This window comes from Apostichopus japonicus, chromosome 7 (assembly GCF_037975245.1).
Source record: "Apostichopus japonicus isolate 1M-3 chromosome 7, ASM3797524v1, whole genome shotgun sequence".
Lineage (NCBI taxonomy): Eukaryota > Metazoa > Echinodermata > Holothuroidea > Aspidochirotida > Stichopodidae > Apostichopus > Apostichopus japonicus.
Window position 1 is genome coordinate 9,775,257 of NC_092567.1, and position 26,484 is coordinate 9,801,740.

Genomic DNA, 26,484 nt, shown 5'->3' on the forward strand with positions numbered 1-26,484 from the left:
TTTTAGGGTAACAGGTAGTAGCTCTGCGAGACTACTTCGTTCGTTGCCTATACCGCCTTGTTTACGCGGATAGGCATATATTTTCGTATGTACATGTTTCAGCTTTTCTTACTTTCAAAAATAAGATGTTTTGCTTGTTTCATGTACCTTCGTTACTTCTTACGCTTTTGTTTGGGTTTTCCCCTTTGTAGCGTAATTTGTAGCGTTGCCTATACCGCCTTGTTTACGCAGATAGGCATGTTTTTCCGTATGTACATGTGTTTCAGCTTTTCTTACTTAGAAAACATAAGATGTTTTGCTTTCATGTACTTCGTTAATTTTTACGCTTTCAGTGTGGGTTTTCACTTTTGTAGCGTAGTTGTAGCCACGTTCCGATATCTCCTAACTAGTCGAGATAGTCGGCTCGTTTCGTTGTTTTTCATGTTAAGACAGGAGTATCCTTGATTTCATATATTGTTGTATATTTTCATGTTTCCTCCAGTTGTTGCTACGTGCGCTCCCTGAGTCTCATGACTTGGGGTGTACCTCGAAGCCTTGTTCCCCCCTCCGCTGGTTCGCGGTTAGGGGGTTCTCTCCCTTATATACATGTTTCGTCCTTTTTACAAGTTTTTCGATGCATATATGTTTAGTTACGTTGCTTCCATATGTCGGAAGTGTCTCTCCTTGTAACGTATCTTGTAAGCCGCGAACTCCTATCCAATACTAGGCGGTTAGGCGGTTCGATTACGTTGTTGTTGTTTCTTGTTTGAACCTTCATATATTTGTACATATTTTCATGTTTCTCCATGGGTTTCGCTACTCGTGCGCCTCCTAAGTGTCGGGAGTTTCACTTGGGGCGTATCTCGTAGCCTTGTTCCTCCCTTCCCGCTCTGTACGCGGATAGAGGGGTTCTCTCCCTTGTATACATGCTTCGTCCTTTTCCTTCATGTATTCTAGTTACGTGTTCGCTTCTAAGTGTGGGAAGTTTTTCACTATTGTAGCGTACCTTGTAAGCCGCGAGCCTCTAGCGGGGCGCGTTTTTTTTTGTCACGTAACTTTACTCTCTATTAGCATACTCCAACCCTACTTCCTCCTTATAGTCGTTCCGTTTGATACGTTAGACTATTCGCCGTTAGTCTCTCCTTAACGTGGGTTTCTCAGACATGTCTCGAAGCCACCTTAAATGTGTGAAATGTTCCGAGACCTCTGTCCAGTCTGTTTTGTTTTCACACCAGACAGTGGCAGCACATCGACACCTGGCTAGCAGGCCGGGACAGGTTAGATCTATCACCGAACCCACAGTTCCCCTGGAGGGAATCGGAGGAGAGACAGGAGATGAAGAGGAAGTGAGAGAGTTGGTGGGAGTTGAGATGGAGAGAGGCCAGGAGAGGGCCGGAGAAGAGAGAGAGATGGAGATTTTGCCACCCAAGGTGCCGGCGTTGTCCGGATGTACCACCAAGGGCTAGGGCAAGGGCAAGGCTCAAGGCCAACCAAAAGCCCATGACAAAGACGGCCAGAGCGGACAGTCCGTCCGGGTCGCAGAGAGCGGCACCCGTTGTGGTGAGCGCAAAGAGAGGGGCTCCGGAGAGCCAGGGTCCGGCGAGACCTCAGAAGGAGCCCGGAACAGACGTTCCCCTCCGACCCAAGGAAGGCTAGGCTCAAGGCCAATAAAAAGCCCATTAGAAGTTCCGACCGGAACGGACGGAATGTCCGGGTCGAGGAGAGTGGTACCCGGCGTGGTAAGCACACAGAGATAGGCTCCGGGAGCCCGAGTCCGGCGAGAGAGGCCGGAGGAGAGAGAGAGAGAGAGGAGAAAGAGATATTGCCCCCCAAGGTCCCGGCACAGTCCGGATTCTATGACCAAGGGGGAAGGCAAGGGCAAGGCTCAAGGCCAATAAATAGCCCATTTGAAATTCCGACCGGAATGGACAGAATGTCCGGGTCGAGAGGAGTGGTACCCGGCTAGGTACGCACACAGAGATGGGCTCCGGGGCCCGGGTCCGACGAGACCACGGGTCCAGCGAGACCTCACAGGGAGTGCGGAACCGAGGTTCCACTCCGGATCCCAGGAGTCGGTCCCGGAGCCGGGAACTGATGAGATCAACAACTGCTGGGCCCCCAGAACGGGGTAGTAAGGGCAAACGCCCAATCCGAAAGGAAAGCCGGCTGGAGCGAGGTTCCCACGGCAAACGGAGATATACTTATCCCCAGCCTCAAAGTTAATCCCGCCTCCAAGAAGGGGAAGAGTCTCTTTCATCAGGGGAGTGTTGCCCCCCGGAACTAGCAGCTTGAGCTGCGACGACAGGTTCGAATCAATTGCGGAAAGACACTGCAATCGCTACACCATTTATCATTACACATCCCGAATGTGTGTTTAATGAGTACCAGCAGAAACTAGGACATGACATAGATTTCCTGGGCATTCATGGGTCATATTCTCCTCGCTAATTATATTTCTCTCTCGTTATAATTCATCGCCATATGTCTAGGTTTGAAACCTTGCTTATGTATGTTGTTTAAAACGCTTGTGGAACCCCCTCCAGAGCATGTTAAAAGGCGCAAACTGAAGCGATTCTAGTACAGTCTCGTTACTTAGTACCTTGGCAACCTGCCAAGAAGAGAACGTTCTCGAAGCTTGGCAAAGTGCCAGGAAAACGAAGCCTTCTAAGATTCTTGGCAAACTGCCAAGACAATATACCCGCGCTGTATATTTGTTATGAGAGGAGGGGGGCCAAGCAGTCACCTGGATTGACACGTGTAAGCTCAACGTTTGCTGCAACGAGCTGTCGACTACGTGAGCGATCCCATGGAATAAACCTCTCTCTCTATTTTTTGGGTGAATTTCCAAGACAAACGCGTTAGTAAGTTGGAAAAGGGGTAGGATAAAACCCCAACAAAAGAGGTACAAGCGCTAACGCGCTCCGAGCATACAGTATGCGCTTCGTGAATAATGTTCGATGTTCCGACATTTTAAGCACAGTTGCATTTCGTAGCACCTGATAGCCTAGTCGTGGCTATGCGCTAGGTGGTTTCAATAGGAAGTTGGATACTTCTACTGTACTACACTACGAAATTGACACGTCTCGACATGGAGAGATTTGAGGAGTAACGGGTACGTTATCATAACATTTATTACGTGTTTATTACGTTAAATGTGGTGTGGTAAAAACGTCGACATAACGTTTCTATGAGATATTAATGTTATATTAATGTTATATTAATGTCTTAACGTAAATCGTTTTGAAATATGAGCCTGAAAACGTTTTCGGTGACATACCTCTTACACCACTAATAACGTTATCATAACAAAACACTACATGCTTAGTAACGCTTTTGTGTTTGCTGAGTAACTCCCCGGGCTCCGTTAAGCAGCCAGGGATTTATGAGGTGGATTTTCTACAAGCCCACCCTCTCACCATCTTCACAGCCCCTGTTGGGAGTTTGTTTCTGATGAGTAGGTCTATAGCTCAGTTAGCTCAGGGTTAAAGCCTTGCAGTCATAAGGTCCCCGGTTCAGGCCACCCCAAGATTAATGTATGTTGTCCAGCTACAGAGTTGTTGACTTTTCATAATCATAGACGTTAAATGTGTATGCAAGAGACTGACTTCAGTCAGCTTGCAGCTTGGTTAAGCCAGTGAGGCTTCTTCTCAAGTTCCTACTTGCAGGATGATCCTAAATACGTTCTTAAATACATACATATAATTGTAGGAGTCACATAAACAGTAGCATTGTAGCTTTGTTTAAGATTCTGATGAAGCAAACTATCCATTCAGTACTCAGTCTCATTTTTTGTAGCAGGGTAGCATTGTTTAAGATTCTGTACTCACTCAGCAGAGTGAGATTCTGTACCTTCAGTACTCATTTTTGGAGAGTACTGTGGTCAAGTGGTGAAGGCAGTGGACTGGTGATCTACAGTAAGGCTTGCAGGTTTGAGTCCTGGCCGGATCATTCAGTTGTTTCCTTGGGCAAGGCACTTTTTCGTCAGTACAGCTTCCCATCCAGGAGATACTTGTCTCTATGCTTGACAGGTTTTCGTTGACCGGGGTAATATTGTTAGGCGCCTCAGGCATCATTATCTTTCAATAGGTCTACGCCTTTCTTCCCCAATATTATGATTAATATTTTTTAGCATGGAAAGAACCTCCATTAAACCTCCCTACAGGGTACAGCTTAGCATCATCAGGACATTCCTTTTCTTCAGAGTTTTCTGATTGCACAGGGTTGATAACTGAAGGAGTCATCAACGGTACTGTGGTACTGAATCAGTACTGGGAGTGCGGCTGTCCTGCAAGCGCCAACAAGGTCACCAAGCAGGCCGCTGTCCTTGAACTCTTTAGCAGCAGATACACAGGGTTGGGCTCTCTGGAGCCCTCCGGCGCCCAGGTACGGGGCTTTTGACTACCATCCTCTCAGACAACACGACGGTGGTAACATACTGTAGCTACGTCAACAGACATGGTGGCACTAGGTCAGAGAGATATTGCCGTCTGGCAAGGGAGACCCTCACCACAGCTACATGGCCCTACAAGTCTCTCAGATAGCCAGAAAGGAGAATGTGATGGCCGATGCTCTGCACAGGGGACAGCTCCACCCTGACGAGTGGACCCTTTCGCAACGAACATGAAGTAGGTTTTTCCACATGTTCAGCAGACCTCTGATAGACCTGATTGCGACACAGGGCAACAATGGGCTGCTCATCTTTGTTCAGGCGGCCCACCCGCAGGCCTTCCACATAACGCCAGGTCCCTGTCGCGAAACGGACCGGAAGCTTACATCTTCCCCCTCTTGGCATGGTCAGCCATCATAGTGGCCCCGCTGACCCCGGTTCGGGCAAAAGTTATCCAGCTCCTAGCGGACGAGCCAGCGATCCTGCCGGACAAACCACAGTCGGTTGTCCCATAGACGGGGCGCTGGCTCACCCGGACAGCAAGGGCCTACAATTAGGTGCCTGGAAATTGTCTGGTGTTTCCTTAGACAGAAAGGACTTTGGCCGCCAGAGTGAAAACAACCTTGGTACTTACGTTTTCTGCCTACGGAGATTCGGAGTATGCCGAACGAGACAGACTCTGCCTACCATGGCCTTTCTAACCTTGATCGCCGACTCCTTACCCACACTGTTCCAAGAAGGGAGGCAGGGTTTAGACGATCAAAAACTTTCGTTCGGCTGTTGCCGCCTTCCATCAGGGGCTTCCCCTACGGCTCCACGCCAGGCAGCAACGGCTCGCCTTGACTAAGGTGCCTTCAGTCCTACGGTTTGTGGGGTGCTGATAGTTCTCGACCCCTCCTTCTTCGCTAGAACCAGGTTTAGCTCTCCTACCGGGAGACATCATCATCCCAGAGATCAAGACCTTCTCTTTGATCCCCGAGGACAGGCTAAAGTATGGTTTCCCATTAGGGCACTGAAGTGGTACCTCAACAGAACACAAGATCTCTTGGGTACTTCGACATCTCTGTTCTTCCTCCTTCGAGTGCCCCACTCAGCAGCCTGGGAGGATACCTTGTCCCGCTGTTTGGTGGAAGCCATCCGCCCTCTGGCTACAGGTCCAGGCAGATCCATGGCTCACAACAGCAGGGGTTTCACTGCTTCTACAGCCCTGTTCGCAGGTTTTCCAATAGTGGACATCTGCAAGACGACGGCGTGGAAGACTCCAATCGCTTCGTCGCCTGCTACTTATCGGACATATCACAGGCCGATTTGGCTTTGGTCGCTCGATGATACGAGCTCCGGGGGTCCCACCCCTCGGGCCTCTTACCATCGGACAGTGCCACTCGGTGCATAGGTTGTGGGGAGACAGGTAAGTGGGGAACGAAGTAAATATTATAAAACATACTGGTTTATATATTTACGAGTGACCCACTTACCTGTCTCCATTTCCCGCCACCCTCCCCCGAGGGAGGTGGGACGCAGCCGAACGGGGGAGCGGTCGTTCGACCTGACTCATGACTCCTCGCGTTTCGTCGATAGACATCGCCACCCCCTGGGTCGCCTGCGGCTACTTGTCTATCGGTGGGTGTTGTTTCCTTAGTTTGATTTACCAGGTTACTCTTTACCATCTAAGGTAGTATGGGCCTCGTCCCCTTGTTCAATTAGGCCTCTGTAAGTGTAGGGGGAGGCACGCCTACGGGGTGACGGAGGGCGGACCCCCACCCCGACTGTTCAGGGTGGCCTCCGCCTGGAGGCGTCAGCAGTCTTTGTTAGCGTTAGATTTTTCCTTCTCGGCGAGCTCGGCGGGTGGCAGGGTTTACCCGCCACCCTCCCCGAGGTCGCGTCAGGGGCCACTTTGTGGGAAAGTGGTCTCAAAATGAAGGAAGGCCATTAGGGCCAGTGAGGGTGTACAGTGTTAAAAGATTACCAGGGCATTCTGGACACGGTAGAATGCGGTGCATAGGTTGTGGGGAGACAGGTAAAGTGGGTCACTCGTAAATATATAAACCAGTAAGTTTTATAATTTCTTTCTTATACAAATTTCAACTATTTTATCTCAAAAAAATAAACTTTTCTTGATGAGAATGGTAATAAGTAAAAAGGGAGAAAAGGGGGCGGGGGTGCTACTTGAATTGACTATTACAATTATTGGTGAAATGTCGGCATAGTATTTTGATTTGAGCAATTACGAGGTACGTGAAAAGACAATAGATCGTTTGATTGCCTGACACTCTCTTTGCTGGTGCAAAGATTTATCTGCATCATCCAGCACTGACATGGAATGGAATTAATTACAAAGGTGGTTGGGTGGGGAGGGATAAAAAAGTCGTGTAGTTACATTTATTCCAATAATTTCATGATGATCAAGTGATTATTTGTAAAAACAAAAATGTAACTTGACACAGACACGTTTTGTCTGCACGATGTGTCTGCAAGATGTGTATGACTGAACAAGGATGTTCAATTTATGTTATTCCATGTAGGTTTTAATATTCATTAAACATGTACTCTTTAAATCATTTGAAACAGACGGTTTTCAAACTTTTGTGTTAATTGTTTGTTTATGCATTCACTAGCAGGTACTAAGGTTGGGGAATGTGTACTAACATGCTTTTTGCCAAAATTGTAACCGTTGGTGGGGGGGGGGGGGAATAACACCTTACCACTTAGGGAGAAATGTCAATGATAGCTTGATCTACTTGAAATAGGTTGTGTTGTATTATTTACTTCCTCGACCCCTTCCTTACTGCATATCCAATCGACGTCAGGTTTCAAACTGTCTGTTTTCACCGGGTATGTTTAACGTTACGTCTCTCGTACAGTACATTTACTTCTATTGGCGCCAAAATGTTGGTTACAAATCTCAAAAATCACCCGCGAACAGCTGGAAAACACCTGTATATGAATATCGGTAACTCTTGCTATCGAATACCTGTTCACATCTAATATCTATCACTAACAATGAATGATTTAGTGTTATATAAGTTGATTTGCAGAGAACGTATTACATTCGTGGGAGTTTTTTGTTACCATTGACTTGTTGAGTGGTTATTAAGATGGATTATTTAATGGAGAGGAACCACTGTTTATAGTTTAGACAGTGATAATTTGATCAGTGAGATAATTTGACAGTATGGTATAGAGGCAAAAGCTAGGATGTGTACAAAGGCCAGGCCAAACTTAGTTAGGCTATAGGCTAGACTAGTAATAAAATAAGGCTATGTTAGAAATCTCACACATCACCTGCAAAAAGCTAGAATTATCTACTTTCAGCGAGAGGACATGATATAACTCATAAATAACAGAGATCTTAGCCTAGTTGTTGACTGAATATCACAAAAGTCCAAGTTAAAGCATATCTTAAATATAAAGGAAATGAATAAAATACAATCGAGACACTGAGTCTTCTTTAGGGATCTTAAATTAACCGAAGAATAAAACCAGCGATTAACATTCTAGGTGAGCTGATGCCTATCCTTTACTTCGAAAACAATTACTTCATTCTAGCTAAGAAAAAGTATCCATAGACAAACTGCCTTAATAATACAAGTCAATCTATAACATTCCACAATTATTATTAATGTTAGTTAATAACTGATTATTAGTTGAATGACCTAACTCCTGCCAATATATCTGACACTTAATGTGAAATATAGTTAAATTGTTAAATACTGTATAGGGCTTTGAGCCTCTATAAAACAGTTTTCCAGTTTAAGTTTAATAATAATTAAATGCAATACATAGTTATTAGAAAGGAATCTTTCGTCCATGTCTTTCCATCAGCAACTAGATCGTGGTGTTCTACTCACAGCTGGTTTTGTCTTAATTTTGCCTACATAATTATAAAAAACTGTACGTCATTTCCAAGCCAACAGATTTATGGCCACATGATCGATATTTAAAAAGTAAAATGGTTTTGAAATTGAAAGTGCGCCAATTCTTTTACGCTGCTGCAACACTCAATAGCAGAAGTTCGCCAGAGCCGTAGCTCTAACGTTAGTGTTAAAAGGGCGCCATCCTCTCATTAAACTTGTAATTAACTGATTTATCTCTCGTGTTTGTTAATCTTCATTTGTCCGCTAACTGTTCACAACCGCTGAACTCCATAGTAACAGAAGATATTACAATGAAGACCCAATTAACCTGATGAAACTTAAAAGTAATAATTAATTAGTATAATTAAACCATCAAGGATATGAAGTGTTTCCAGATCACAGAATTATTTGTAATAAAAAATGTAAAAAGCGGATGGTACTATTTAATTGGAAGAAACGATAAAGTTTAGAAAGTTAAGATCATAAGCAATACCTAATTTAGGAATATCTACAAACACAAAGAAAGAACAAAGCTATATTTCGAAAAAAGAATCCACTAGAAGTTATGTCACACTCAAACCGTAACTTAGGAATGAATTTAATAACAAAACACAGATGGACATCAGCATTTAAACAAATCGTATTAATTAGAAATAATTATAATTGAAGCAGAATAGTCGGATTTGAATCAATAATTAAATAATTTGTATATTAAAATTTGAGTTTAAGCCTCGTCAACCTTCTCTCTTGAAACTTGAATTTGATCTACCATACATCTGCTTCTCTAAATTGCATTTTAATTATAAGAAACAACATATTGATTGAAATATAATTCCCCCAATCTCCTTAAACTTATAAAACAAAACTGGTATTACTGTAGTTAGAGTAGAAGTTTCCTTTCATGATTCCTATAACATTAAATTACATTTTCCTTCTGAAAGTTCTAAATAAAAATGCAAATAAATTTGATCAATATTTTTTTCTAAAAGATAGAATAATCTCAATTCTTGATTACCCAATTTGTATAAAATTTCCAACCCGTCTAGGAGATTTGTTACCTATAAACCAATAAATTAAAATATGTAGGCTCATATTCTTATTTTATTGAACCTTACTAGCTATAAAACCTTTTATTAATAATTTAATTGCAAAACAATAAAACTAATTTTGTAATCCTACATTACAAATTTATTTTCCTCTAATCTAATCCATGTATTCCTGCTTGTATTTGACTATCCTTAAAATCAATCCCTTATTTCCGTTCCATTAATTTAGTCCTTTTCACAGATAAACACGACCTAAATGTCTCAGCTTATCGCTCTAATTTCCTTTTTCTTTATTTCGTTATGATTAGAATTTATAATATCATATTAATTATTATAATCAAACCAAATCCAATATATTTATCTCTATCTACTCTAATACGCACTAACTCTATTTTTTCATTCTAGATTCCTATCTCCTGTGTGTGGCTAAATGAATGCTCTCCTAGAGTTGATGAGTCTGGTCTGAACCTTATCCTTCAGTCTGGTCTCTCTCTCTCTACCCTGGGTTCTCTCCAGAAGCTGTTGATCGGTGACTACAACAAGAGATTAACTAATGAAGAGTTGGCGGCCATCTTGTCTTACTCCTCACAGTGTACAAGCTTGAAGGAGCTGGAGTAAGTATTCCGGTGTAGATGTTAGAATCATCATAACAGTTAAACAGGGAATTAATTTAATTAATAAAAGTTATCAATATTAAACTAACAATAGAGAATGTAAGGTAAGCTGTATTTTAATGTCAAAGATTGGGATTAATTAGTTTAGTTGAATTTAGTTCAATAATTAGGTCATCGTGATAGGAATTCTGTAGAATGTTATGATAAATATAATGGATTAATAGGAAATATTTTAAGATGGTGTTGGTAAGAGAGGGGTAGGGGTGGGTGGGGGTTGTTCAAAATGTTCTTTGTTTATTTTAATGTTAAAATTTAACTAAATAGGTTTTAGAATTACAGGAATGTTTATTAGGATAAAATAAGAGATATATAGACAAGGAAATTAGATTTTAATAATTCTAGAGAGTAAAAGTAATATTCTAAAGTAAATTTTTATAAGGAATAACTGTAAATTTTGACTGAAACCTCCGAAATAGTTGATTCTCAATTATGTACAATTAATTTAAGAAACAAAAGAGATTGAAAATCGTTATTAATTTTAAAGTAGAAAAATGATGGCAATAATAATAGCATAAACTCCTCAAAATTTTGATCAGATTATGATACTCTAGCAAAACTGAAATGCATACAAAAGAAGCAACCAATAAAATAGTTTTTGTTGTCAAAATTTAAAGAATAGTTACTCAAAATAAGTTAACTAATTAAAACAAAATAAAAGTTAACTAGAAGGAAATATATTATTGCAATTGAGTTTACTATATAGTTAAAAAAATGTATTGCCATAAATATCATTAAAGGCAAATTTGTATATCTGATAAATTTCAAAGGTTCAAATTTAATCCGCTTAAACTACATCACTTTCTTCGTTATAGTTTGAAATACGACGTTATACAAAATAAGCTTAATTATGATTTATGCTTATATTTTAACCTAATTTTTAAACAATAATTACAAAATTAACCGAGAGCTTTAACTTTGTATAATTGATAACTTTACACAAAAACTGTTTAATATTTTAATATTCCTCGTATTAATGTTACTTCATACTTGATTCGATCATGACGTCCCTGCTTGGTCCTTTACAATTCAGTGTTATTTAATCATCCCAGACCCCCACCCCCAACCCAACCCCTCCTCTCGCCCCTCCTCTCGCCTTCTTTGGTCACACATATCAAACTTCGTAAAAATTTCTCCTTTCCGTCCTTACAATTCACAAAATAATCAGTGACATCTTCAACTTACAGCTGACGTGTTAATGATTAAGTCGCAAACGCTCAACCTCCCCACTCCCCCACCACCCAAGTCTCGAAAGAAAAGAGATAACTGAAAATGAAATACATGAGAAAAGAAGGCTGATGAACATATGTTATAAGTGAAACACCGCTATTCCAGAAATAACTGTAACCGCAGAGACAAATATTACTGGAAATAACACACTTTGGGAGTTTTGTTTGGTCTGACTATAAAAAGCAAACATAACACATAATGCCTATTCTCTATCTAGACAAAATACTTTACCCCAATCCCAGTGTGCTCCTCAGTAATTTTAGGCTCGCTCCCTCTGACCCACTCCCCTTCAGACACCTTAACTGTACCCGCCACCACCACTCCCTTCGCCATCTGCCCCCCTCCCCTTCGCACATAATCTTTTTCAGAAAACCCTTCAAATCCATTCCGTTAAATTTCTACCCGATAACATCATCACCATTTTAGTACACACCGTAGGCCTATTCTACTTCTACACTACTTTTCTGTACAAATATATACAGCACTTACATTAAACAGACGATTGATTCAAACAATTTATGTTCTAAAGCAAGTCAATGGTAAGAATGCCACACCTGGAACTCCCGTAAATATCTCATTAGCATAATAATAGATGACACGAACTAGTTAAAGCCAATGAATAGAAATAGATAAACGAACCACGTGCCCATTGTATCCCTCAAACATTGTCAGTGAACGTGTCAAAGTAACCATGGAAACAGACATTAAGTAGGTCAGTAGGTGTACAGCAGTGACTACGAATCATCCGTTGGGGCAAATCCTCCAAATAACATGTTTATGTCATACGCCTTGTTATTGCATACGTTACATTCTTAATTTGTGGTTATTCTTTGTAAGTTTTATTTTAAATGAGCAAAGTTGCTGGCCAGGTCGATAACGCGGAAGTGCGGGAACCGCAGAAACTGCGGAAATCGATAAACCGAGTTCGGTAATCGAGAAACCGGGTTCGATATCAGCGGTTTCCGCTGATATCGAATTTGTCAAGTGAGCGCGAGAGGAATTTCTCAAGTGAGCGTGACGAAGTCTTTTGGGCGGATTTCAGACTATATGCGCCAGGAAGTGGTGCAGGATTTAAGCTATTTCACTAAATGTAGGTCTTAAACGGGGAAATCTTAAAGTTTACAATGGATGAGTTAGATTATTTTGTCAAAGGGAAGGTGAAGAAGTTTTTTGAGCGCATTTCAGCCAATATGCGCCAGGAGGGGCGGGGAAGGGCTTAGGTTTTTTTGTTTTACTAAATGCAGGTCTAAATGTGTGTTTACACGATGAATGGCGAAACTAGAGGATTTTATCAAGGGAGGGTGAAGGGGTTTCGGCGCATTTCAGTCAATATTCGCCAGGAAGGTGATGGGGTTGTAGGATGTTTCCCTCAATGCAGGTCGAAAACGCGGTAATGTTTTATTTTACAATGGCGAAACTAGATGATTTTGTCAAGGGAGGGTGAACAAGTGTTTGAGGCGCATTTCAGCTGTAATGCGCCAAGGGGTGGGGTATAATATTTTCTTTTCACTAAATGCCGGTCGAAAACGCGGAAATGTTTAACAATGGGGAAACTAGAGGATTTTGTCCAGGGAGGGTTAAGAGTTTTCGGCGCATTTCAGCCAATATGTGCCAGGAAGTTGAGGGTTGTAGGCTTTTTTTACTAAATGCGAAAGTCGAAAACGCGGAAATGTTTTGAACAAATGCGGAACTAAAGGAGTTTGCTAAGAGAGGGAAAAGAAGTATTTTTGGCCGGCGCATTTCAGCCAATATGCGCCAGCAAAGGTGTGGGTAGATGGGTTGAGGTATTTTTCCCTAAATGCAGGTCGAAAACGCGGAAAAAGTGTTGGCCAATATGCGCAAGAATGCAGTGGGGGTATGAGACTTTTTTTGCAGTAAGTGCAGGTCAAAAACTCAGAAATATTTTTTTACAATGGCGAAACTAGATAATTTTGTCAAGAGAGGGTGAAAAAGTGTTTTGGGAGCATTTCAGCTGCACCCAACCAAAGTAAACTTACGTGTTTCAACTAGGTTTAACGTTGTTCCCAGTTGAACGTGATATTGATACCAAGCGTCCTGAAGGCCAATCACACTAAGTTAAACTAGCTAAAGTATTTTTTAAGAAATATTTCATGGACATAATTTTGTTATAGGAATTAAGTCAATGAATAGTTAGCATATTTGTAAGAAATATTATTTTACTCGGATTACAGATCACAATTTGTAGACCTAGATATTCCATGTCACAGACTAACAGTATTATATGAAATTATACCACGACGAGGCAATATTTTCGGAATAAATATGTTATGATTCAAAAACTCATCAATGGGATAGTTTAGTTACAGGTCTAGTTTTAATCGACATACATATATACACCATAACGTTAACGTTGGCTACTGAGGAATGTTGCCATGAAACTGAAAATACTGTTATGGATGCGTTTGAACTAAAAACCAAGAACTCCTTTAAATACCGTACTTATTTCCAATATGTCCAGGGGCGTGTACAGGAATTTCCGCAGGGAGGGGTCCAACAGTTTATGAAACGTAGTGATCGCCGTCCTGTTAGAGTTCCCCTGTATAAGTTAACTTGGTGATTCAAACGAACCTCTAAAAATGCCAAACAAGATGTGATGTCGAAATAAATTATTCACCATCGCAAATTCCTTTTCAAAAGCAGGCGAAATATTATATCAACTTGACGGCATCCTGTTAATGGAAATGGTCATGTAGAGATAAATTATCACGACATCGTTTCCTAAGTAAGATGATTTAACGAGATAAATCATCTCGTCATGTTGACCTAAATAAATTAGCATAGTATAACGTTTGCCCTGGGACCTTCAGCCATATAATTTTGCCTAATAATTGTCAGGTAAAATACGGACACAACGTTGAGCAAACTGGTCATTTTTTGCCCAACTGTTTTCAGAGTGCGCCTTAAGTTTAAGAATAAAATTGATTTCTGTACGTCGGGAGAAGGGAAAATAGAGGCTAGTAGGGTGAACTTAGGATTTTGAAGGGAGTGTTGGCGCAAATTGGCTGAAATGTGCCTAAAACTCTTTTTATATCCCTTGATAAAATCCTCTATAGTTTGCGCGTTTTCCGCCTTAAGTAAAAGAAATAAAACCCTCAACCCCCACCCTTTCCTGGCACATTTTGGCTGAAATGCGCCCAAAACACTTTTTCACTCTCCCTAGAAAAAATCCTCCAGTTCCGCCTTTGTAAAATAAAAACATATCCGCGTTTTCGACCTGCATTATGTGAAAAAATTCCCAACCCCTTTTGGCGAATATTGGCTGAAATGCGCCCAAAACCTTTCTTCACTTTTTCCTCCATAATAGTATTTCCTCCATTGTAAAAAAAAAAAACATTTGCGCGTTTTCGACCTACATTTAGTGAACAAATCCCAACACTTCCAGGCGCATATTGGCTGAAATGCGCCCAAAAAAACTTCACCCTCGCTTGACAAACACCTACAGCTTCGCTATTATAAAATAAACAACCTTCCGTGTTTTTGGCCTGCATTTAGTGAGAAAAAAAAACTTCAAACCCAACCAATTATTGTCTAATATTGGCTGAAATGGGCCTAAAACATATTTTTCACCTTCCCTGCGTTTAGAGAATTTGCGTCATTATAACAAAAAATTTTTCCTTGTTATGACCTGCCTTTAGTGAAAAAAAAAAATAAAACCCAACCACTTATTGGCACATTTTTGTTTAAATGCGTCCAAAACATTCACTTTTCCTGTTTAGATACTATTGCCGCCGTTGTCAAAAATATTTCCGCGTTTTCGACATGCATTTAGTGAAAACAGCTTCAACCACCACCCCTTCCTGGCGCATATTAGCTGAAATTCGCCCAAACCCCATCTTCAACTTCTTTGGACAAAATCATCTAGTTTCGCCATTGTAAAACAAAACAATTCCGCGTTTTCGACCTGCATTTAGTGCAAAAAGTCTCAACCCATCTCCTCACACCTTTGCTGGCGCATATTGGCTGAAATGCGCGTGCTAAAAACACTTTTTCCCCTCCCTTAGCAAAGTCCTCTAGTTCCGCCTTTGTTGAAAACTCCTATCCGCGTTTTCGACCTGCATTTAATAAAAACAAAAGCCTACAACCCCTCACCTTCCTGGTGCATATTGACTGAAATGCGCCGAAACTCTCCCCCCCCCCCTCCTTGGACAAGGTCTTCTAGTTTCGCCATTGTAAAACACACATTTCCGTGTTTTCGAGCGGCATTTAGTGAAATAAAAACCTAAGCCCTTCCCCACCCCTCCTTTAAGATTTCCGCGTTTTCGACCTATAATTAGTGAAATGCTTTAAACCCGCACCACTTCCTGGCGCATAAAGGCTGAAATCCGCCCAAAAGACTTTGTCACCCTCTCTTGACAAATTCCACTCGTTTCCACGGTTTCCGCGTTATCGACCTTGTTATATATAGCAAGGTCAATAACGCGGAAACCGTTGAACCCGGTATCTCGATTACCGAACTCGGTTTATCGATTTCCGCATTTTCCAAGTTCCCGCGTTATCGACCTGGCTCAAAATTGCTCTCATTGGTTGTCTAATGTATCCCCATATGTTCCCATGCAAACCAATCGAAGCCACTTGAATTGAGTGGGTTTACAGACAACACAAATGTAAGAATACAAGTTAAAGAAGGACTGATTCTAGTTATGTTCAGGTTATCTTCTTGAATTTAAGTTTTACTTCTCGTTGGTAGGAGTCTGACTAGATAACACATGATTGTGTAGCTCTCAATTTCATTATAGGTAGTAGGGAGTGAATGTTAATTTAATAAAAATATTTTTATATGATTCCCAATGTTTAGCACCAATGGTAAATTCGGTTCCAATTACGGTATTAAACGCCTTGCATAAACGGACACTGCTGGATCGTTACCATCACGTGTTTCACTGTTGAATTTTATCGTATTTGTTTGACTGTTGAGCAGGAACACAAATAACAGGGTGATTAAGTTCGTTTTGAGAATAATGTCATGCGTGTCGAACAATGAGCTAAACAATAATAATAGGATATTTAAAAGCCGTATTGAATTTTTACTTTGAGTATAAAATATTGTGCGAGCTTAGTAGAAAACTCTAAAAATGAAGCTTATTAATTATCCAATCAAATCTGCGATATTAAATATACATCCTGAAATCAACATAATGCAATAAGCTATTATAGTTATCGCCCTTGATTTGTCTCCTTTACTTGGTTTCTGAGCCAGAATCGAAATAAAAGAGATTGTACCAAATATGTGTAGCTCGGAAATATCGTAAAACAGCAAGTAACAGAAGTATTTCAAAGAAATTATTTTAATATGTACTTTTTGCCGCCACAAAGTAGTAAATCATTTTATTGTCGATCATCATGTCGTAATAATTTAGAAAATTATATTCATTTGATAACCTTTTTTTTTTTTTTTTTTTAAAACGAAACTAAAATCCTGCAAAGTATCGCAGAACTACTGAATGGAATTGCGCGAAAGCGTTCGAAATCCATTGCCCATACAAACTTTGTATTGTAAACAGAACATGTTTCGAACGGAGATTGTACCGTCATTCAAACAATGGTGTTATCAATTTCTACTTTTAAACTTGAAATATCAAACAAAGGCTTGTATTGAGCCCCCAACCCTCCCTTCCCATTTTTTAGGACCAAAATCGTTTTTGCCAAATCAATTTTCGAATAAAATGTGTTTAGATTTAGACTCAAATAAGTTGTAGGCCTACCATTTACTTTTTCGGGGGGTGGTGGGTGGGGGGGGGGGTTAGCCTGCGAAATTTTTTTTTTTTTACATGATATGACTTTTTGCAGCACCATATAGTGTCTACCCTTTGTCCAATTTTTTATCTTTGGGAAGGAGGGGAATGTTCGGGGTGGGCTCCAAGGATGACTTGCGTCCGTTCGGAGGGGTCTAAACGGGAAGACCCCTTTCCTTAAAATATAACCTTAAGTTATTGAGTTGTTATGTCCGCTATAGCCCTAACATTATAAAAAATAAATATTAATGAAATATTCCAAAGCGCATCTTTCAACCAGTCAATGAATAGATATAGAAAACAAACGATTGTAAATAAAACCATTTCCGTGTAAGTAAATATTGCAACAGTTCGATAAATATACGTTTATTATGCTAATGAGAGACGAGGTACGTAACCTATATATTTTCTTTCCATTGGCCGGAGTGGTGTCTTACATAGAGATGTGCAATGCGGGTATAACGTAGGACGATACTGAGCTAGACTTGAACATAGTAATTGGTTATTTTGCAATATCTGTTACCGGTTAATCCATATAATTTCATTTCATGCTCGATAAACTCAAATTGTAGTAAGGAATTTTACAGACAATATGTTTGTATATTCAAATTATTCTTCTCTTATATTTGAAGTGAACAACATATTAGGAGCAGTGGTGTAGCCAAGGGGAGGGGGGGGGGGGAGACAGCCCCCTCCCAATGAAAGCTTGTCGCCCCCAGTCGCCCTCCCACTGGGATTTTGGGTGTCGAATAAAAAGTTAGTTGCGAAAAATATACCATTGGTCTGAATGGTCTCGAATCTCTCATTTGATCTTGAATACTCGTCAGCTCCGTTAACTCGATTTTAATCGTAGTAACATTCAACTAGCAACTAGCTAAATTTAGCCTATAGCCTATTAAAAGCCTACAGTTGGCCACTGCGTAATAAAATACATATTGCCTACCTAACCGCACTCGATGGAGTGTCACGAACCGTATATGCACAACGACGTCATCGTTCTCATCCTTATATAATTCGTCCTACTGTAAGTTGTTGCACGAACAGCATGTTATGAAGCTAAGCTAGCATGTGTACGTGATACGCGTTTCCTATCAATAAATATTAGGCCCGGTCACACTATACCGATTTTTTATCGGAATACTATCCGATTTTCCCGGAGGAATCGAAACAACCAGTTTTTCGTTCGGGTCTTCTAGCCACAGTGATAAAGGACCTGATTTGCTATCTGTTGAGCCATTACGATGTGAAATAGCCCTCTCCTAACATTTGATATTGACTCCGTTTCCTTGTATCTGATAGCTATCCGATTTCTCTTCCGATATTTATCGTTTTTCGATGTGACGTCACCTCAGAATGTAGTCCGTTCCAGAACCCCTCAGATTTGGAGTAGGTATTCGAATATTTCCACTGCATTCATTACATTCAATACCACAAACCTCACTCTTCGGCCTAAAATAGGAAAAATCGGACCGTATTCCGATAAAATATCACTGTAGTGTGACCGGGCCTTATACTGCTAATGCACTGCGATAACAATATTTGTTTTTAGGCCACTGCACATCTGGCTGTCTTACAAAATATGAAAGTTTATATTGTCCATCAGTTAAGTTCGTCAAACGTATTAAAAAGTCCAGACATTTTTTTCTGATATATGATGTAAAAGAACATCTTAAAGGGGAGGGGACACCCCCATAAACCCCACCCCATATCAATCGCAAAATGTGCTCCCCCCTTTCAAATTCCTGGCTACGTCGCTGGCTATAGTTGCTGAAAGACCTGACGTGACAGAGCGCATAGGCCAGGTTTCACTTCTGGGATGTACCCTGATGCTCTTAAAACCGCTAAAAAAAAAAAAAAATCAAGAAAGGAGACAATGCTATCTCTGAGAACTACCGGCCAATCAGTCTAGCACCCTAATAATATTTCAGATGCAATCTTTGATGTCAGTTTGACATATAGTTTGGTCATTTCAGTATGTTTCTTGGCTGAAAGCCCAGTCGATCTTTTCGTATTTCCACGCGCAATTTGCAGATTTGTCGAAAAATGTCAATGCCGGTGTCAAACTCAGGCGCGGCGGAACGGAAAAATTATTGGGGGGAGGGGGGCTAATATGTGGAGACTATCTAAGCGGAGCGCCACCATCAGTTGGCGCGGAGCGTACAAGAAAATTTTGGTTTTTTTTCAAAACCCCAGATGGCCGGAAACGGCACTTCCCGAGTGTTTTATGCTGCGAATACCTAGCCCTAAAATATGGGTCTCAAGCCTGCAATTTCTCAGATTTTTGCACGTAAAAGTCTGTAAAAACATTGTAATTTGTATATTCGATGGTGTTTTAATAAGAGAGTAGCTATTACTCGTAGTGTACTCGCAAAGACGTTTTTGAGTGTAGTAAGGGCAGTGGCGGAGCTAGGGGTATTGCTCAGGGGGGGGGGCAATAATGGTCTGAAGGGGCGCTTTTGACACTATCTAAGCGGAGCGCCACCACAGGTTGGCGCGGAGCGTACAGAAAATTTTTGAGTAAAGTTACTCCCTAGATTGCAGGAAATGACCCTTTTCGGCCCTTGCTAATTTGCAGATAAACGGAGAATAAATAGGTGTCGTCGCCAGCAGTCCATTTGAGTCCGTCAGGAGGAGGGGGGGGGGGATCCACGCCCTGACTGTATATATGGACGCTCCGCCACTAAGTAAGGGGATGTTGGCTGAAATGAGGCAAGTCATCGGCCTAAGACAAAGTTGTGTTGCGCTTACCGGTACTCACACTAACTGCTTCCACTTTTCACGGGCCGTGAAGACGCGGTTGGGGTGACAATGTGGTCTATAGCCAGGGGACGGTCCGAGGGACCAGGGTCCCCCAGCAATTACTAAAATTATTACACCTATATAGTATACGTGTGCATCGGACAGATCGACAAGTATGCATTGAAAAATGGGCAGATGCACGTTTCGGAGCCTTGGTAAATATTGGGGGGGGCTTATCATGCATTGCCCCCCCCAAGCCCCCCCGGTTCCGCCGCCACTGGGACTCAAACTCACAAAAGATATGTCATGATATTTCAAAGTAACTTACCATACTGTTTTTTTTTTCTATTTGATGACCATATCAAGACATGGGATCTCAAAATAAAGGATATTGAGAAAACTTTAGAGCAGCTTAGAAGGCCTGGGAAGTATCATTTCCAACGATCTAGGAGGCATTTTTAGCTAAAATTCCCGGTACGCTGCGCGCCAACTCATGGTGGCGCTTCGATTAGATAGTTACAAGACGCCCTCCCAGGATATGGTCAAGCCCCCCAGCGCCCCCACTGAAAAAATCCTGGCTACGCCACTGATAGGGAGGGCTTTAAAATACTCTTTTCACAGAATACATACTGCTTTTAGTATTAAGGTCTCGGCATTTGGTTTATTTGAGACGGACTGAAATACTGCTTGGCTTGATGAGTCGCTATATTGTAAGGGGAGGGTGATACTATAACGAATTTCTGCTTAACATCATTTATGTAGTTCACCAAACTCATAGAAATCATAATAATCATAATGAATAATATTATGCTACCACAAAGGTTCAAGGTTTCACACCCTCCCTCTACCCCTACCACCAGCCCGGTTATTTCATATCGGCCCATGCAAGATCTGTTTGTGTTCGCTATTTGATGGTTTTGCCAGAAAATAATAACATTTAGGAAGGTATGACAAAAAACCCCAACTAGATTGCTGAAAAAGAGGTAAAACCAGAATTGTAAACCCCCACATGTCACAACACGATATATATATTTGGTGTATCTACTTGTAGGTCAAGTTACCAGTATAAAGGCACTATGTGTAGACTTCACTCCAAATGTTTGCGATGAAACCGTCCGTTAACCGTGTCAGGGGCGACGGAGCAGTGAAAGAGGGTGGGCGTGTGGTGGTGGGTGGGGGGCTGATTGAGCACATGCTCCTCCTATTTTCTGGTTACCCTGAAAAGTGGCTTACATTTGTTAATGGAACTTACCAGTTACTTTGAAATTAAAGAATGCACAGAGTATTACTTTTGAGAGGTTTCAGATAATTTAACAGTTTAGTTGTTTCTTGCGTACAATCAAAGTCACATTCTCCCCTGCCCCTCAGTGCTTTTGCCACATTCCAATAAAACTTTTCTTTTGCGAATCAACAAAGATCGTATTAGTTTAGTTCTTAATAAAGTACAGGAAGTTGTAACAATTCCTTGTAATGAAGGACGTCGGATATTTTAGACACATTCAGCTCTTCATTGAGAATAGTTGAATAGGAACATTTGATCGTGTAATGGTTAAGGAAACTCTAATCAACTCCACAATAAATGTTATAATTTTGTAAAATTGGATTTGGATCAATGACGAAATAACAACTCGTACAATGTGATAACATTAGTGAAGTTTGAAATTGAATAAATACTTAGATAACTTTGGTATATCTGCATCTTTCATGTAATAGTAACATTTTGTGTTCTTTCTACTGAAATATAACCCGAGGAGAACCAGTTGTTGCACCCAGTAAAGAATGTTGCTATGTCCTCGACCCTCCTACCCCTCTCCCTTCCATTCATCCTCCGTTTCAATGCAAGTGTTTACAGGTTTGTCATACAGCCATTAAGTTGAAAATATAATATGTAGCATCTTAAACTATTTTGAGATTGAGAAACAATATTTCAGCTTTAAGATTCAAAATTTCTAGATTGTATATTTTACCAGTGACATCTAACAATCTGAAATATTTTATTTTAGTTCTCGTTTAAAGTGAGAAGGATTCACGAAGACGAACTATAAAATCAATTAATTTACCGAAAATAACATACGATGTATACCACGTGATCCGAGCAGGCGGTTGTTACAATTAACCTGTATTACTCTGTTTGTTGTGTAAAATTTTAAATTTCTATATGCTTGAACAACTTTATAATAATTGAAAGTTAAACATATAAACAATTCTGCCAATGCTGATAATGTGGACAGCTATAGGCTATATATTACAATTACTATCAAAATAGTCGTAGGAGGCGGGGGTTGGGGGCTGCAGCATCCCCCCCTCCCCCTCCAACCAAATATTTTTTTGTGAAAATTCGGGCAATATGCTCAGCATTTTTCGGGCACCTACTGAAAGAAAAAAAAATTGCAACGATGCAGCTAAAGGAAATCAATAATTTAAAAAAAAAAATCCTTGGTAATTGAAATACAGTTGTAAGCTTGCCCGACTTATTCGCCATTACTAATGTAAAAGAGAGTTTTGACTTAATTGGCCCTCCATGCTTTTCTCCATCTACATAAGACATTTCGTTGTTTACATCAGCATCAACTTTTACGGACCGTACGGTACACGACGGCTTGCGATGCAATGACCGATGCATGCCTATATGATATGCATATTACAACGTTGAACGCGCGAAGCGTGAAAAATATTGGTTATATTTTTCGGGCAAGTCGTTACAGCCCCCCCCCCCCCCAAATCAAATTGGGCTCATACGCCTATAACTATCAATCACATACAATTTACATACAACAGTTCCAACTATCATCATTATTATCTACACTGCTATATCCATTCTAATTTATTTTTCTTGGATTCGTTGAAACACAAGACTTCTGATGAGAATGATCAATCAGATGTGATTTATTTCCTTGTTATTTGTTGTTTACTTTGTTTATCTTCATTGATTTAGTAAACAATAAACCTGACTAGGAGGACATTCCTCTACGTCTTCTACATCTTACACGATGATTACTCTACTTATCTCCATAGGTTTGCTTTTTACCTTCTGCCAGACACTATTCCAGTTGGATCCATTCCATCATCCTTGAAATCAAGAAATGTGAAAGGTATTGTCACAATGACGTCATAATGAGCACACTTAAAATTTCTTAAATTTAATTAAAAGGTTTACAAACTATATGCATTTCTTTTGACTTGTTGATTGTTCTTGATTCACATATAATAGAGTAATGAATCAGCAACACGTGATTGCCATTTTATATGAAGGAGACACCCAAAACAGAGTTTTGTGATATTAAACAACGATCTGAATAATAGAAATGTAACAATACTTAATATTGCTAAGCTTGGTTGATTTAAGAGATAAGTCATATTCCTTTCATTTCGCTCCTTCGAGATCACTGCACTATAAGATGTTTTGTGAGAAGCCATCCCATCAATTGATGCTTTAAATCTCTGTCCAAAATGTAGTGATATCACACACTTTGGGCAACTTAATTACACAGCGACAATGATACTGTAAAGTTTGGAAGTCATGTTGTGCCCCTCGGGGTCTTTCAAACCATGCCCCCCCCCCCCCTTCGGAAAACACACACATTTAAACACATCCACACCTCCGCTAAAACCATTCTTTCAATCTGAATTGTAGAATAAAGCCGCGAAGTTTAACTTAATTATTTTCCAAGTTTTGCAAACGAAGTTTTTGTTTCTTTGAAATCGCTGCATAGTGTATTAATAAATAAACGAAAGCAAAACAGAGACCAAAAATGTATGGGAACTGTTGGTGCTAGATGTATCGTACTTGAAATGTACGAATAGGTATAACATTAGCAAAAAGAATTTATAAAGACAAAGATTAGACACTCGTTCTGCAGTTTTGGACAGGAACAGAGGGTCGTCAAATCCAACATCATATATAGGGAGGAGGGAGGGGGGTCTGTGGTCTATCCCCAGAAAAGGGGGAAGTTTAGACTTCAAATGATACATTATGAGTCATAGTTTGACTTATATGATTTGACTTATGCCCAATATCTAAGTCTAAACGCAACATTGTGTTTTAACTATTTTAAGTTAGTTTGAATAGAGTACAATCTACATGTATTGGCGAACATTAACATCCATGCATGATTTGCTTTGAAACAATAATAGTAGAAATAAAATGTGGGTAATGATATGAGGGAAAGCATTTCGAACTTTATGTGAATTTTAAACCATATTTTATTTTGTTTCATTTATACACTTACGAAAGTAAGAGTTATAATACAAAAACGAAGAAAAGAAAACAAAATCGGTGTGTCTGTTACTCCCTTGCTTCTACATTTCTCCAGATTTGGATATATTTGGCTAATAAAATGAAGCAGCTTCCAGAGGCTTCGCCCCCTGACCCCCCCCCCCACCCCTTAAGTCCAGCGGATCCTCACCAGCCTGCTTGGAATACAGTACAGATAACTATAATTTATGTATTACATCTGTTTTGTGTTTTAGTGCTTTAAACTCGCTACGAGAGAACAAGGTATATCACCAAATGCAAAAAACTTCAGGGGTTTCCCCTCGTGGAACCAACCAGGGCTTGAAACATATTCCAGAGAAAGCCCCGCGATCCCGCTTGAGCTCTCAGAAACGTTCTGTACAATTTTGAGGTTAAGCTTAAACTGACGACCCTATCTAAAACTTCTGCCGCTTCCGGGGTCTTCGCATCGCACCCATTAATAACATTAGACTATCACAGAAAAATATGTAATTTACATTTTTGGTCTGTAAATCTGCATACAAAGCGAAATGTGCATAAAACATGCTTTATGCTTAATAATAGATGAGTACTAGTTTAATTTTCTAGCCATCAATATACATATTGTGTATCGATTCGATACAGTTTTACATAGGTATTATAAACTTAATGAGGTAACGATGTATACTTCATTACATTTAACGCGTGTTATCTGTCGAATTTTTAATCACAACAAAAACAGCGTTTGTATACAGATAAATTTCTTCCTTAATTTCCGGTGAAATTTCTTAAAAATTAGATATGTTTTCAAAAACTCCTTAAGCCGCCATGTACTTGATCGGTGGTTCCGTGGTCTTTGTGTAACACAAGGTAAATTTTAACAGCAGACTCTGAGTTGTTCAGGCTATACATCGCGCTATCCAGCTCCAACGCGAAAAATGTTCGCATGTAGGCTATACTCTAACGTTGGCAATCGGACAGTTCTGCGAAGCCTAAGCTTCTCAGTGCTACATTCTGCTCTGACAACGATTCGATCAATTTCTTCAATAATTTCCGGTGAAATTTCTTATAATTTAGATATGATTTAAAAAACTCCTTAAGCCGCCATATATGTAGTAGAACTGTGGTTTCGTGGTCTTTTTGTAACACAAGATAAGTTTTAACAGCAGGCTCTTCGTTGTTTATACATCGCGGTATCCAGCTCCAGCGCGAATAATGTTCGCGTGTATAGGCTACTCTAACGTATGCAATCGGACAGTTCTGCGATGACATCGATTCCGCCAAGTTTCATCTTTCGGTTTAACGAATACTTTACAAGTTTCCTTTTACTGTTAATTTGATCCGTGAATTTTATTTCAGCGATTTCGAAGAACAGTTAATGAACTGTGGTTTGAATGTGAGTGTACTATGTGTAACGCTATACAAGTACATCAACTGAGCATCGTAGTATATACGTTCGCGAGTATTTACGTTATATGTATGAGGCAATCCAATGTGCTTACACGTGAGTTTATTTGCTGCGGAATTGGGAGTGCTAACTTCAAGTCGCCTGTTTTGCCTATCTGCAAGCACTACGTCAATCACCATATTGAAGCGTTCGAACAAACGGTACTTTTGGTGAGAAACTGGTGAATTTGAAAACCAGATTTCTACAAGAAGAAAACGTCGAATGGGGACAATTTTTACATGGTTAGAAAGAGAAAAATAATAACTACAAGGACAATGTATCAAAATCTTCCACCAGACAATTCCTTTAATATTTGTGATTGATTTTCGCAGAGATGCTACACTGTCATAAAGAAAAATTAAATTTTAGAGTAACCACTAATCTTGCAAGTATTAGTTAAGAGAGGGATTCAGATACAATTCAAGTAGTATTATTCATCGGTCAACGCGTAAATACAAGAAAAGATCAGTAAAGTTTGATCTGTATGGTCCACCATCCTGTCTACGGACGTCTAAACAAATTGTTTGTAAACGTGATAGGATTCATTGTAATCGTTTAAGTCACTTAAAACTAACCGAACGCATTACTAGGAAGAAACGGATACAGCCGAATGTTCGAGTGCAGGAGGGGGTATACATACTTTACGCCGCGCTTCTTGATCATGTGATATTTACTAGTTGGTTGTTATGGTATCTCTTTTTTTATTGGGGGGTGGGTTGGGTGGTTTGACTAAGGAGCTGCTGTATATGTGCGTCTTTACTGTAATGTTGTATACGTCATTAGCCAAACACAATGTAACATGTACATAAATGGGGGTCTGCCCGATATTCATAAGGTCCGCTATTCATAAGGGTCATTGTTCATAAGGTTGGTTATTAATAACGTGTATTTTTTCGATACACAGGTTCGCTATTCATAATGGAAATAAAGGTTCGTTATTCATAATAGAAAGGGATCATAATTTATAAGGTCCGGTATTCATAATGGAAACAAAGGTTTGATATTCATAATGGGCAAAACGGTTCGATATCCATAATGGACAAAAAGGTTCGTTATTCAAATGGGACAAAGGGTTCTAAATTCATAATAGAACAATGGGTTCGTAATCCATAATAGACAAAAAGGTTCATTATTCATATTAGGAAGAAAGGTCCGATATTCATAA

The 26,484-nt window shown here is 40.1% G+C and overlaps 1 protein-coding gene across 7 annotated transcripts in view; it reads left to right on the forward strand.

The window, feature by feature from the left end:
- LOC139970049 (uncharacterized) overlaps positions 1 to 26,484 on the forward strand; it is a 245,528-nt gene that overhangs the window by 45,870 nt on the left and 173,174 nt on the right. For 4 of the 7 annotated variants that reach the window (XR_011793899.1, XR_011793900.1, XM_071975658.1 and 1 more), the window contains exons 4-5: positions 9,672 to 9,880; positions 22,675 to 22,751. The exons of 2 other annotated variants lie outside the window; for them this stretch is intronic. Coding sequence is in view for 3 of the 5 variants with exons in the window: in XM_071975658.1 (XP_071831759.1) it covers positions 9,672 to 9,880; positions 22,675 to 22,751 (286 nt within the window). In the remaining 2 variants the exon portion in view is untranslated. Of the gene's footprint in view, positions 1 to 9,671; positions 9,881 to 22,674; positions 23,923 to 26,484 lie in introns of those variants that run through there. One more of the 7 variants, XM_071975661.1, reaches the window with a different exon arrangement.